This window comes from Mandrillus leucophaeus, unplaced genomic scaffold, assembly GCF_000951045.1.
Source record: "Mandrillus leucophaeus isolate KB7577 unplaced genomic scaffold, Mleu.le_1.0 Scaffold1287, whole genome shotgun sequence".
Taxonomy (NCBI): Eukaryota; Metazoa; Chordata; class Mammalia; order Primates; family Cercopithecidae; genus Mandrillus; species Mandrillus leucophaeus.
The window spans coordinates 373,462-388,930 of NW_012101240.1; the positions used below are offsets into that span (position 1 = coordinate 373,462).

The following is a 15,469-nucleotide window of genomic DNA, read 5'->3' on the forward strand; positions in this document are numbered from 1 at the left end:
CAGGAAACTGAAAGATTTCCACAAGGAGAATTACAAAACACTGCTCAAAGAAATCAGAGATGACAGAAACAAATGGAAAAGTATTCCATGCTCATGAACAGGAATAATCAGTATCATTAAAATGACCACACTGCCCAAAGCAATTTAGAGATCGAATGCTATTCCTATCAAACTACCAATGACAATTTTTCACAGAAAAAAATTTTTTTTTTAATTCACATGGAACCACAAAAAAGAGCCCAAATAGCCAAGGCAATCCTATGCAAAGAGAACAAAGCTGGAGGCATCACGTTACCCAACTTCAAACTATAATCCAAACTACAGTAACCAAAACAGCAAAGTACTGGTAGAAAAATGGATACATAGACCAATGGAACAGAACAGAGAGCCCAGAAATGAGGCTGCACATCTATGACTGATCTTTGACAAAACTGACAAAAACAAGCAATGGCGAAAAGATTCCCTATTCAATAAATGGTGTTGGGATAACTGGGTAGTCATATGCATAGGATTGAAGCTGGACCCCTTTCTTATACCATATAAAAAAATCACCTGAAGATGGATTAAAGACTTAAATGTATAACTCTAAACTATAAAATCCCTGGAAGACAACCTAGGCAATACCATCCTGGACATAGGAACGAGCAAATATTTCATGACAAAGATACCAAAAGCTATTAACAACAAAAGCAAAAATTGACAAGTGTGATCTAATTAAACTTAAGAGCTTCTGCACAGCAGAAGAAACTATCGACAGAGTAAACAGACAACCTATAGAATGGGAGAAAATATTTGCAAACTATGTATTTGACAAACATCTAATATACAGCATCTATAAGGAACTTAAATTCACAAGAAAAAAACAACCCCATTTAAAAGTGGACAAAGGAAATGAACAGGCACTTTCTAAAGAAGACATACATGTGGCCAACAATCATACTTTAAAAAAGCTTGGTATCACTGATCATTAGAGAAATGTAAATCAAAACCACAATGACACACCATCTCACAGCACTCAGAATAGCTATTATTAAAAAGTAAAAAAACCCAGATGCTGACAAGGTTGTGAAGAAAAAGGGAACACTGATACACCGGTGTGAGTCGAAATTAGTTCAATCATTGTGAGAAGCAGTGTGGGGATTCTTCAAAGAGCTAAAAACAGAACTACCATTTGACCCAGCAATCTCATTACTAGGTGTATACCCAGGGGAACATACATCAATCTATCATAAAGACACATGCAGCACTATTCACAAAAGCAAAGAAGTGGAATCAACCTAAATGGCCACCAATGACAGACTGGACAAAGAAAATGTGGTACATATGTACCATGGAATACTATGCAGCCATTAAAATGAAGGAGACCATGTCTTTTGTTGGAACATAGATGGAGCTGGATGCCATTATCCCTAGTAAAGTAACACAGAAACAGAAAACCAAATACCACATGTTCTTACTTACAGGTGGGAGGTAGATGATAAGAACTCACAGACACAAAGAAGACACAACAGACACTGGGGCCTACTTGAGGGTAAAGGGTGGGAGGAGGATGAGGAGCAGAGAAAATAACAATTTTTGCAATCTATCCATCTGACAAAGGGCTAATATCCAAAATCTACAAGGAATTTAAACAAATTTACAAGAAAAAAACAAACAACCCCAACAAAGAGTGGGCAAAGGATATGAACAGACACTTCTCAAAAGAAAATATTTATGCAGTCAACAAACATGAAGGAAAGCTCATCATCACTGGTCATTAGAGAAACGCAAATCAAAACCACAATGAGATAACATCTCATACCAGTTAGAATGGCTATCATTAAAAAGTCAGGAAACAATACAGTGTGGTGATTCCCCAAGGATCTAGAACTAGAAATACCATTTGACCCAGCAATCCCATTACTGGTCATATACCCAAAGGATTATAAATCATTCTACTATAAAGACACATGCACACGTATGTTTATTGTGGCACTATTCACAATAGCGAAGACTTGGAACCAACCCAAATGTCCATCAGTGATAGACCTGATAAAGAAAAGGTGGCACATATACACCATGGAATACTATGCAGCCATAAAAAAGGATGTTTTTTTTCCATGTCCTTTGCAGGGACATGAAGCTGGAAATTATCATTCTCAGCAAACTAACACAAGAACAGAAAACCAAACACTGCATGTTCTCACTCATAAGTGGGAGCGGAACAATGAGAACATATGGACACAGGGAGGGGAACATCACACACTGGGGCCTGTCAGGGTGTGGGCTAGGGGAGGGATAGCCTTAGGAAAAATACCTAAAGTAGAATGACGGGTTGATGGGTACAGCAAACCACCATGGCACGTGTATATCTATGTAACAAACCTGCATGTTCTGCACATGTATCCCAGCACTTAAAGTATAATTTTTTTAAAAAAGAAAAATGATTAAAAAATAATTTTCACTAGTCTTTCCGGGAACTGAATCCAGAGTTCTTTTCTGCACAGTAGAAACTACCATCAGAGTGAACAGGCAACCTACAGAATGAGTGAAAATTATTTTAAAACAACCATTCAAAGTGTCTGGAAATGGTCCGTGAACATACAGCAAGTTAAGAAACATTCAAGGACATTTACTAAAAGAGATGGCGTAGAATAAAAGAAACACAAAATATGTGTTAACCAATTGCAATGTACAGACTTTACTTGGATCCTGATTTAAATAAACAACATGTAAAAAATGGCATTTATAATACATTTGAAATTTTGAATACTATTTTCTGACTTAAGAAATTTTTATTTTTTATGTGTGCTAGTGGTATTGTGGTCATCTTACAAATATTTATCCTTTAATAGTATCATTGAAATATTCATAGATGAAATCATACATGAGAAATGCTTCAAAATAACATCGGAGGTGAATAGTCAGTGGGATTATAGAATAAACAGATTGTCTATGAAGTAATTCTTGAAGCCGGGTGGCAGACAGGGGTTCACTATATTGATCTTTGTATTTCTGTATACATTTGAAGTTGACTTTCCTATCACTTACTGCTTTAGTCTTGTAATCTTGATTCCTAAGGGGTGGGAATTTGTAAACTAAAGTGAGGTCAAAGAGAGCAGCTAATGAACGAATGATCACATTCCGATGTGTGGAGTTTTTAAGACTGAATCATCTATAAAACGGAGGGCACAGTTTGATAACACTATTTCCTGTTAATTTTCCCTAAATGAAATCATCAAATGTTTTTATTTTTTATTCTGAAAAAAAGTGCTCTGCAACAAAATGCTTACTAAACCAAGAACAGGTCCCCTTTTCATTTATATGCTGAATTCTGAAACATTTTCATTTTGATATTTATACTTTTTCAAAAATAACTTCCTTAGGATCCAATTAGTATGACTGTTGTTCAACTTCTATAGCTGTTCCTTTTAAATTGCTGATTGAGATAAAATGAACATTGCTGTCTTAGTCCTTTTGGGTGGCTATAACAAAGTATCTTAGACTGAGTAACTTAAAAACAATAGAAAGTTGTTTCTTACAGTTCTGGGGGGTGGAAGTCCAAGATCAAGGCACCAGCAGATTCAATGTCTGATGACGGCCCACTCTACTTCATAGATGCCACCTTCTAGACGTGTTCTCACATGGCAGAAGGGGCAAAAGAGCTCCCTCAGGCCTCATTTATGAACTAATCTCATTCATGAAGGAAAAACTATCACCACCTAATCACCACCAAAGGCTCTACCTCTTGATACGATTGCATTGGAGATTAGATTTCAATATATGGATTTTATGAGGACACAGAAATTCAGACCACAGCAGCTGTTCATTAAGTGCAAATCATGTGCCAGGCCCTCAGGAGTGGCATCTAAATTAGTTCACAATTTAATAGAAGCCTACAGTCTCAAGAAGACAAACTATAAGATAAAAAACAAAGTAAGTAACTGTCAAGACAACAGAATACATTTTATATAATTTTTTTCCAACTTAAAACCCAGTATTCAGAATTCCAAATTCCTTCCATCCTAGGTACTTTTTCAACTTAATTACATCCTGATTAACTCTCACATCTGTTAAGGTAATAAGGGGGCATGAATTAGGAAAAGAGGAGAGAATAGGAAGAGGGCTCTAGTAATGTTAAGGAACCAATGTATTTATAAACATTCATTCCCTTGGAAAATGTGGACTTTGGTGTCTGTCATGCCAGGACACCATGATCCTTACCAGGCATGAACTGTTGGAGAGCGCCAGACCCCAGACTCACACTCCTCCCGCGAGGGAGTGCTCACTATCTGGGGAGGTAGAATTTTACACAGTAAAATTATGTATTACAAATGACCTATGAGTAATATGAGCTCCAGGTGGTTTGGGAGTATAAAAGAGGAAATATTTGCTGTAGACTGCTCTGACAAGAATCCTGGGAAGAAGCAATTTGAGTTGGAAACAGAAGGATGGCTAAAACTTCTATAGGCATAAATTTCATAGATTTATAAATTTATTTAACATATATATATATATATATATATATATATATATAGACACACATAGTATCACTTAAATGACAGGTACTGTCTGAAGAGTCTGGGGACACAAAAGTAAACAAGGTAGAAATAATTCCTGAACCATCAGACAATGAATCAGACAATTATAATACAGTATGACTAGTAACGTAACAGAGCAGGGTGTTTGCAAAGTGCAGAGAAAGGGCTAATTCAGACAGTGAGTCAGATAAAAAGAGATGATGGTGGAGCAAAGAAGAGTCTTCCAAGTGGAGGGACAACTTACAAAAGGCTAGAGACAAAGAGGAGGCTGGCCTGCTTGGAGACGGAATCAAAGAGTCATGCTAATACATCACTAGCCAAGTGTGCCTGTTGAACACTTGAAATGTAGCTAGTGCAACTGAGCAAATGAAATTAATTTTATTTAGTTTTAATTAAGTTAAATTTAAAAGTTGATAGCCACTTCAATATAACTGGAACAACTTAGGTATGTGAGTCTATTTTTTCAAAGTAAATTTTACGAATTTTAAACACAGATAGAACATTTCTTATAAAAATTTAGCCTTATAGCCAGGCATGGTGGCTGACGGCTGTAATCCTAGCACTTTGTAAGACCGAGGCTGGCGGATCACTTGAGGTCAGGAGTTTGAGACCAGCCTGGCCAACATGGTGAAACCCTGTCTCTACTAAAAATACAAAAATTAGTTGGGCATGGTGGCAGGCACCTGTGATCCCAGCTACTCGGGAGGCTGAGGCAGAAGAATTGCTTGAACCCGGGAGGTGGAGGTTGCAGTAAGCCGAGAACACGCCACTGCACTCCAGTCTGGGAGACAGAGACTCCATCTAAAAAAAAAAAAAAAAAAATTAACCTCTGAATTGAGATGTACTGTTAGTATTAAAATATCTGATTCCAAAGGTTTAGTATTTGAATAATATAACATTTCATAATTTTAAAATATTACATGTCTCCATAACATTTTGGATATATTAAAATATATTACAAATAATTTCAACTGTTTTTTAATTTGTAAATATGGCTCCTAGAAAATTTAAAATTACATATTGGCTCACATATTTCTATCAGACAGCACTGATTCAGAGTGCCATGAGGTGTAGGAGGTGAGAAACAGGCTGGAGTAAGTCAGAACATGCAGGGCTTTGCAAGTCATATGTATTGGGAAGCTGTACATTCAAGATAGTATTGGCTGGAAGCCTACTAAATCCCAAGCACTAGTCTGGTCATTTGGGATATCAGTAAATGACAAGTTTCCTGCTGTCACAGAGGTTCTATATTTTGGAGGAACTGTGTGTGTTGGGAGTCACAAAACAATAAACAAATATATACAAACACTAGAGTACGTAGGGAGAGGTTAAGAGCTATGGGAAAATTGAAAGGTTGTGCTTGTAAGAGTCCTTAGGAGTACTTTGGGCACGGAGTGAGGGGTATTATCATCTGTTAAAATACGATATTTGGGGTTGACCCACTAAGGTGATTCTGGAGCAAAGATTTGAAGGAGGTGCTGTAGTGAGGCCAGGTGGTTATCTGCTGGGAGAGTTTTCCAGGTAGAAGGAACACAAACCAAATACTCTAATGTTAAAAGGCAGGAGGAGGCCTGGTGTGTTCTTGGAAAAGGGCTGGAGCAGAGTGAGCGAGAAGACAGTAGTGAGAGGAAGTCAGAGAGGTAGGAGGGCAAGTGCAAATCACATGAGGATTCATAGGCTATCATAAAGATGTGGGATTTTAATACAAGTGAAATAGCATTTTGAGCAGATCATTCTGCCTCCTGGGTTGCTTGATCTAGGGAACAAAAGTAGATGCAGGACCTGTTAGGGGTTATTACAGTATCCAGGTGAGATGAGAGTGGCTCAGACTAGGTTGGAAGCAGTAGCTGTGGTGAAGAATAGTCAGTATCTTGACACATTTGGATGGTAAATAAATTTTTCCTGGTTTGAATGTGGGTTTTGAAAAGAAGAGTCAAGGACTTCAAGTTTTTAGTCTGAAGAACTAGAAGGATGGAACTGCTAGACTGAGATGGGAAAGCAGGTGTAGGGGAAGTTGAGGAGTGACCACGAAGGAACAAGTGAAGATGGAGAAGTCCAAGGATTGAGCCCTAGGGCAGGCAACGTTAAAAGATCAGGGAGAAACCAGCAAAGGAGACTAAGAAGCAACAACCAGCAATGAAGGAAGAAAATCAAGAGTGTGGTGTCCTTGGAAGTGAAGTAAAGAAAGCTTCCAAAGAAGAGGAAGGGGTCAAGTGTATCAAATGTGGCTGATAGGAAATGAAGGGTTAAGTGTGAAAATTGACAATTAGTAAATCGGCGACCTTGAGAATCTTGGTGGTGCTGAAGGTGGTGCACTGGTAAAATCTGAAATGAAGAGGACTAAGGAAAGTCTGGAGAAGAGGAATTGCAGGCAGGAGAATCAACTCAAGGGACTTTATGCCAATGAAAAGCTTAAAAATGAGACAGCACATAGAACTGGGGTCAAGAATTCAATGGGAGAAATAAGCATATTTGTGTGCTGAAAAAGTGATTCAATAATAAGGAGAAAAATGATTATGAAAGGGGTAGTTACTAGACTGATGTCCTTACTAGGTGAGAAGCATGGGGTCTGGTGGTGCATAAGAGAATGATTAGGGAGAAACACCTATGACAGTAGTTCTAAGTGGGACCAGCATCATCTGGAACTTGTTGGAAATGCAAATTATCAGGCCATGCCCCAGATGTCCTGAATCGGCAACTCTGGGGTGGCGCCATGCAACCTGTTTTAATAAGCCCTCCAGGTGATGATAATGCATGCTCCCGTTTGAGAAGAACTGTCACAGATGGTAACAAGAGGGAAAACAGTTTGGGAGAGAACAGAGAGGGGGTCTTGAAAGTGTGCTGCTGATGTTTCAGTTCTGTCCGTGAAGAGGGAACTAAAGTCACCTGCTGAAAGTGAAAATGGGGAGGTGTTTGGGAGAGCTGATGAAGGGTTTTAAGTAGGAAAGAAATATAATCAGATTTTTATTTACACAAATACTTGTTGAGCTTGTGCTAAATACAAGGAAAAGAGGCTCCTAAACTGATGAGTTAAAAAAACAACTTCCTGTCTTTACAAAAGCTTACAGAACAGTGAGGGAGGCACATGTCTGTAAGAGAATGACAGCCCCTAAACAAAGTTATCATTCAAGGCTTTCTCCTAAATAGTTAGATATACTTAACCCATTTAAGTATTACACATGTGGCATGGTTTTTTTCAGTCCCTTCACCCTTCTCTTGGTGCTTTTTAGATAGTCATCCTCCTGAAAGCATGGTGCCCAGAACTGGATACAGTGCCTCAAGCATAACCTATCAGAAGTTAAGGCCAAGAATCATATATTTTATCTCATGTTACATGAACTGCTATGAAGCTAGGTCTCCTCTAGTATCCACTCCTTAAAATATATACATTAAAGGAACAGTTGCCTACGGTGAAAAGTTCAACCACTATAGAAAGGTATGAAGTCGACAGTTTAAGTCTCTTGATTCATCCTTCAGAATCTATCAATAAGTTTCTTTCCAGAAACTTTCGGGAAATATAAACATCCTATCTATACATCACCACAAACTTATACTTATTTTACTCTATGTATTTTTGATTTCCACTGTTGTCATGAACATTGTTCCATACTGGTGCATAAACAGATATCTATTCTTTTTGACAACTTCACATTACTTATTTGAACTGATGTACCTTAGTTTATTCAGAACATCCTATGACCCTGAGAATTTTAGTCATTCCCAAGCTTTTGCCTAGAACAGTTCCAAGATGCACTTATATCTGCAAAATATTTTTAGGTATCAAATGTAACCTGCTGTTCCAGCCTTTTTCAATCTTTTTGGTTAACATTCTGTATATAAACAATTCAGGCTGTCATCTTTTTTTAAAGTTTATTTTTATGTTAAAAATATATGTTTGTAAATGTCAAAATTAACCAAGCCCTGACACCTGACAAGACTTACAAGAAAGGAAAATCACAGACCAATCTGTCTCATGAGCATAGATGTAAAAATCAAACAAAATATTTGCAAACCAAATCCAGCATTATATAAAAGGGATAACATACCATTACTAAGTAAGGTTTGTACCAGGAATGCAAGATCAGTTTAACATTAAAGAATCTACATTAACGAAATAAAAGAAAAAAATCAAGATTTTTTCAGTAGATGCAGGAAAAAGTACTTGGCGAAATTCAAGCGCACTCATGACACTCTTGGCAAAATAGGAATAAAAGAGATCTTCAATCTGATAAAAACATGAAACAGAAAAAACTTATAGCTAACATATTTTAATAGTGAAAAATCAGATGCTGTCCCCTGCTGTTGAGAGTAAGACAAGAATAACAACTCACACTACTTCTATTCAACATTAGGTTGAAGGTCCTAGCCAATACAACAAAGCAAAAAGAAATAAAAGGTAAAGACTGGAAAGAAGAAGTAAACTGTTGTTAATCATATATGAAATGATGGTGTACACAAGGTATCCCTAAGGCACTTGCAATAAAATAAAAATAAGAACTACTACTGAACTAACTGAATTTAATAAGATTACAGAATATAAAGTCAATATAAAAAAATAAAACGTATTTCTGTATACCAGCAATAAACTTAAAAATGAAATTAAAGTACTATTTACAATGACATTTCCACAAAATATTTAGGAATACATTTAACAAAAGATATACAAGACTTCTTCACTAAAATTACAAAACATTGCTGAGATAAATTTTAAATTTTAAAAGACCCAAATAACTGCAGAAACATACCATGTTCATGGATTGAAAGGTTCAATATTGTAAATTCTTCCCAAATCGACCTAAAAATTCAGTGCAATCCCAATAGCAATTCCAGCAGATTTTTTTTCTTAAAGAAAAATGGACAAGCTTAATATAAACTTTATAAAGAAAGGACCTGATAGCCAAAACAATCTTGGAAAAGACTGCAGGGCTTAACAATACTTAATTTCAAGACACCATAAAGCCACAATAATCAAGACAGTAGAGTATTGGCATAAGAAGAGACACAGATAAATGACATAAATAGATCATCCAGATCCATAGATAAACGGTAAATTGATTTTGACAAGGGCACACAGGTAATTCAATCAATAGGCAAAGATTTCTTGGAATACACAAAAAGTACCAATCATAAAAAAAAATTGATAAACTAGGCTTTGTCAAAATGAAACACTTGTTCTTTGAAAGATATCATTAAGAAAATGAAAGGGCAAGCTAAAGACTAAGAATAGTCACAATACATATATCTGAAAAAGAGTATATCCAGAATAAACAATTTTTACAATTCAATAATAAAGCAAAACAATCTAATTTTTAAATAAAAATATTTGTACAGATAGTTCACAAAATATGTGAATGGCCAATAAGCACATGAAAAGAAGTTCAACATTTTCAATCAGAAAAGTGCAAATCAAAACCACAGTGAGATATCAAAATAGACCCAACAGAATGGCTAAAATTAAAAACGCTGACAATACCAAGCTTTGTCAAGAATTCTTGTAAATTACTGGTGGGACTGTGAAACCCTGTCTCTACTAAAAAATACAAAAAAACTAGCCGGGCGAGGTGGCAGGTGCCTGTAGTCCCAGCTACTCGGGAGGCTGAGGCAAGAGAATGGCGTAAACCCAGGAGGCGGAGCTTGCAGTGAGCCGAGATCCGGCCACTGCACTCCAGCCTGGGCGACAGAGCGAGACTCCGTCTCAAAAAAAAAAAATTACTGGTGGGAGTGTAGGCATTTGCACAAGTGAAAATATGTTCACAAAAAGACTTGTAATTTCATGCTTATAGCAGCTTTATTCGTAAAATTCCTCAAATGGAAACAATTCAAACATTCATCAACAGGTGAACAGATAATCAAGTTGTAAGATAGGCATATGACAGAATACTACTAGGCACAAAAGGGCACAAGCTAGAGATGCATGCAACAACATGAGTGAATCTCCAAAACAAAGAAATAATGCACGCTGAAATTGTCTTTCTGAAGAAATTCCCCTCATTCTTCTGGATCCCAAGGTTCTCAAAGGCATAGCTGGCAACAGGCCCTGAAACGGCTTCCTCTGGACTACCCTACTAGTCTTGGTAGATTTCCTCTATCTTTGGCATTCCTTTTTTTCTTCCACGGTCTTCATTCACTGCTGTCCTTCTTGCCTATCTTGAATTATTCTATACTATTATGAGGACAACACAGGTTCTTCCATGTTGAAACTTCAGTTCTTTGCCTTGCTGGGCCAATACATATATTGAGCCGGATTCCATGCACACTGGTGTTCCAAGGTGCAACAATCTTCAAAACATTTGAGGAGTGTATTAGTCTGTTCTCACACTGCTGTAAAGGACTACCCAAGACTGGGTAATTTATAATGGAAAGAGGTTTAATTAACTCACAGTTCCACATGGCTGGGAAAGCCTCAGGAAACTTACAACCTTGGTGGAAGGCGAAACAAACACGTCCTTCTTCACATGATGGCAGGAAGAAGTGCTGAGCAAAAGGGGGAAAAGCCCCTTATAAAACCAACAGGTCTTGTGAGAACTCATTATCATGAGAACAGCAGCGTGGGGGTAACCACCCCCATGATTCAACTACCTCCCACTGGGTCCCTCCCACAACATGTGGGGATTATGGGAACTACAATTCAAGATGATATTTGGGTGGGGACACAGCCAAAACACATCAAGGAGGCACTCTAGAAATTGTGGCACAAATTCCTCAGTCTGTGACTTCCTAACCCAGCAGATGCTCCTCGAAACCTTATCAAATTGTTTCACTGGATAAGTGCTGGCTAAATGCTTGTTGAGAAAATTAAAAACATGTTCAGGCCACTGTCACAAGAATGAATAATTATTTGGAAAATACGTGTTGCTGTGGTCACAACCATGCCCCTGAAGTAACAGCCAGAGAAGAGGCTCCAGGAGCATCCTGTGGATGCCAGAGCAGGCTCACATGGCACTTGCAGGGTGGCTGGCTCAGGGCAGGTTGGGGGTCACCTTAGTCACTCCCTCTTCAAGGAAGTTCGCTGTCCTCTGCTCCTGAGGGTGCCACTGTCACGGAGTTTTCTTCCTTGAACCAAGCCATGGTAGCTACCTCTGGCCCTGCACAGCGACTCATGCTAATGAAGGGGGCAGTGAACAGGGTACAGGTCATAAGGACCATGACCCTCGGGGACCACAGGGCCAGGATGTCACTCTCAAAACCATGAAAATCAATGCCAAACACAACAGCAGATTATGCCAACAAAGACTTCTATGTACATGCAAATCTATTAATCAGTAAGGGCTAAGTCACTAAACTACAGCTTCTCATGATGCTCACCATTCATCCTTTGGGGAAACCAAAATGCTCACAACTGACCATGGTGTTCACTTAATATACTAGCTTAAATAATAATTAAAAAAAAAACTAGTACAGTATCACAAGTGAGAAGTGTTCCAGGAAGTGTTCTTCAACAATAACCTCAAGCATAAGGTATGAGGAAAAGTATATTGGCTTTGTGTAAGGCATGAATGATTGGGTGAAAGAAAAGAGTATACTGCATTCATTTGGTTAGTCTGAAAATGATGTTGCTAGAGAAGGCTATTTAATCAAGAAAAGTACCTCTGCAAGTTGCAGAGAACTGTACTTTCTGAACACAGCAGGAAAAATGCCCATATTTTTGCCCTGACATTCAGACACCTACTAAGAATGAGGAAAAGTAAGGTACCATCTATGTATCATATTGTAGCGAAAACAATCACAGGTTACAGAGCTAGAGAAGCCTGGGTTCAGGTTCATTAAGTTCTCTACGGATTGCTAATGGATAACCAGAGTTGAAATTTAATACTACATGAGGGAATCCAAGGGTCATAATCATACTTGACCCAAATGGCTCACACTAATGACTCAGATTAATAATGGAGAGTAACTGTTTTGTTTACAGTCAGCAGCTTATTATCTTGAAGTCAATCTCACAGACACAAACAAACACATTGACTTTACAAACTCTTTAAATAAAAGGTTCTGTATCCTGATCCTTAAGTATCCTGTAATAGTCTACAGTGAAAAGAAAATAATTCTGAGGAAAAATATCTCCCCATGATAAAAACCTGAAGAAAACAAAAAGCCATTTTTATAAAATTAACAATAAAAAAGAGTTAAAAAAGCAAGCTTCCACTTTATTAAAAAGCAAAAATCACCAACTCGTGTAAAATAATTTAACTCATAAAAAGGAGAATCAAACATTACTTCTTAAAATATCAGACACCATAAAATGTGCCTTTAGTCTTTTAAACAGTTTGCTTTTAGACTACCTCAGTATTAAACACCTAGCTCTTCTCAGAAAGCTGTTGCAAACCCAAGTATTGTTCTGACTGTACAGAAATCAATGATCCTCTTCTTTTGCAGAATAAAGATGTAACTCCCTTAAATGACATTCACCTTAATATTACCGTCTTAAATTCTGCTTCATTACCAGAAACAATGTTTTCAAGAACTGGATCTTTCTAAATCCATTTTTATTTTTACAACAACTTTACTATTTGATTATATTCATTGTAGAAAAATGTGAAGACACAGAAAGATTCAAAGAAAATAAAAATGATCCCAGTATCCCTCCCCTAAATACAATAACAAGATTATATATATATTTCTTTCTAGTTTTGTTGTATATTTACACAGCATTTAAAAGCAAAACTAGTACTATAAAATGCTACCGCATCCTTTTTTCATTTCATATATAGAGCAACTATGTCTTTTTAGGACATTAAAATATGCAAAAAGGATTTTCAGTTGGCTGATTCACAATCTAATTATAACTAAGACATAATTTGCCTCCAATTGCTGGGTATTCAGATTGTTTTAATTATTTGTTATTATAACTATCATTATTAAACACCCTTCTTTATATGTAATTCTTTGTATGTATCTCTGATACGGTTTTAAAGAGAAATTCCTAGATGTAGAGTTCCCAGCACAAAGTACATCAGTATTTTTAAGTCTTTTGATGCATTTTACCAAATCGCCCTCCAGAAATACTGTACCAATTTATAGTCACATCAATAAATAACCAAAGAGTCCCATTTCTTCCTCATATTCTTTGGCAGTATAGGAAAGTAGAGATTACCCTCCAACCTTTATTGTTGCAAATTTAATAGGGGGAGAAGATAATGGTGATTTTTTTTTCCATCTAAAATGTAATATTTTTTCCCACATGTTTACTGATCATTTGCTTTTCTTCTGTATTTTGAAGTTGTCCAAGTCATTGAGGAGTCTCTAATACACACAATGTCTTGTCTTTCTTACAACATGCTCTTTGACAGGCAAGGGCATGAAAGCTGCATGTCTTTCCCATATTTTTTTCAAGTTAAGCAGGAATTTCCAAAATGACTGGAATTAGAATGTCTTCTTTTCTCCTGGGCAGTCATGCTACTTTAATGTCTTGGTAATAAAACAGAAAACTGGGCCATATTCTGAAAGGAAGAAAGGAGGCAGTGATATTCACATGTAGGCGTAATTACTGAGATGTTTGTTAAAAAAAAACAGATTTTGATTTTCTAGATCAAAGTGAGGACTCAGGAAACATACACTTTAAATAAATTCTACAGATAATTTTCAAGTTCACTAACCAGATGTGGAACTTTAGGTACTCTAAACTCTTGGTTCCTCACCTCCCTTTCCTGTTAAGTGAGGTTAATAATGCTTATCTCAGAGCACTGTTCTGATAATCACTTACTGCCACACCAACCCCCGGCCTGGATTATTGTTTATGCAACCTCTATCCCTTATCCTTATCCCACTGTAAGAAATCATTGAAATTTTTATGTGTCTGTATCTCCAAACACCATAGGATCATCATCACAAGTCTTTAACTTTGCAAACCAGACCTTGACATATAGTAGGTGCTAAGTGTTTCTGAAATGACTTAGTGAGTGAATGAATGATATATATTTCAGTGCTTAGAGGACTAAAAATACTACCCCAGAATAAGGGATTATTAGTATGGTGTTCCTTAATGTTACAGAATGAAGGCCAAGATTCTCAGTTTTGTCTAGAGCAGGAATTCCTAATTTTCTCTCTCTCTCTCTCTCTCTATATATATATATTTATATCTATCTATCTATCTATCTATCTATCTATCTATCTATCTATCTATCTATCTATCTATCTATCTATCTATCTCATAACTCCCTTTGAAAATCTGATGAAAGTTACGTAAACTAAGCCTCTTTAAAAATGCATACAAATAAAACCACACAATTTCAGAAGCTCCAGGAAAGGAGAACACTGATTTCTACTCTCCAAGCATTTTTACTTAAAAATAAAGCTAAAACAGTAAATATATTACTTGAGAAATTAACTTCAAGCTTTTGAAAGACTATGGTCAAAGTGGGGTCAGTTGGGAGACTTAAATAAATGAACTTGGCTGGGCGCAGTGGCTCACGCCTGTAATCCCAGCACTTTGGGGGGCCGAAGTGGGTGGATCACGAGGTCAGGAGTTTGAGACCAGCCTGATCAACATGATGAAACCCCGTCTCTACTAAAAACACAAAAATTAGCTGGGCATGGTGGCGCGTGCCTGTAATCCTAGCTACTCAGGAGGCTGAAGCAGGAGAATCGCTTGAACCTGGGAGGCGGAGGTTGCAGTGAGCTGAGATCGTGCCACTGCACTCCAGCCTGGGTGACAGAATGAGACTCCGTCTCTAACAAACAAACAAGCAAACTTCTATGACATTTTGCTAATAATAGTACGAGTCACATTTCTGGCAAACCAACATGCGTTTTTTATGCAAGCTCCAGTTGTGCCACTTGACTGCACTCAAATGTATTTTTTCCCTTTTAATTCTAATAATAAGGGTTTCCTGCATCTCTATTATGATAAAACACTTCATGGGGGAAAGGGGATATCATTTATTCATTAAATAACATTTAGCTCCTAGGTATACAGTGTTGAAACCAATAGATTTGTTTCTTATTAGGAAAGA

The 15,469-nt window shown here is 37.1% G+C and overlaps 1 protein-coding gene across 6 annotated transcripts in view; it reads right to left on the reverse strand.

The window, feature by feature from the left end:
- Positions 1 to 15,469, reverse strand: part of MTAP (methylthioadenosine phosphorylase) — a 119,106-nt gene that overhangs the window by 51,094 nt on the left and 52,543 nt on the right. For 2 of the 6 annotated variants that reach the window (XM_011972325.1, XM_011972324.1), the window contains exon 8: positions 12,646 to 13,957. The exons of the other annotated variants lie outside the window; for them this stretch is intronic. In XM_011972325.1, coding sequence (XP_011827715.1) covers positions 13,919 to 13,957 — 39 coding nt within the window. In that variant the 3' untranslated portion in view covers positions 12,646 to 13,918. Of the gene's footprint in view, positions 1 to 12,645; positions 13,958 to 15,469 lie in introns of those variants that run through there. 6 annotated transcript variants of the gene reach the window in all.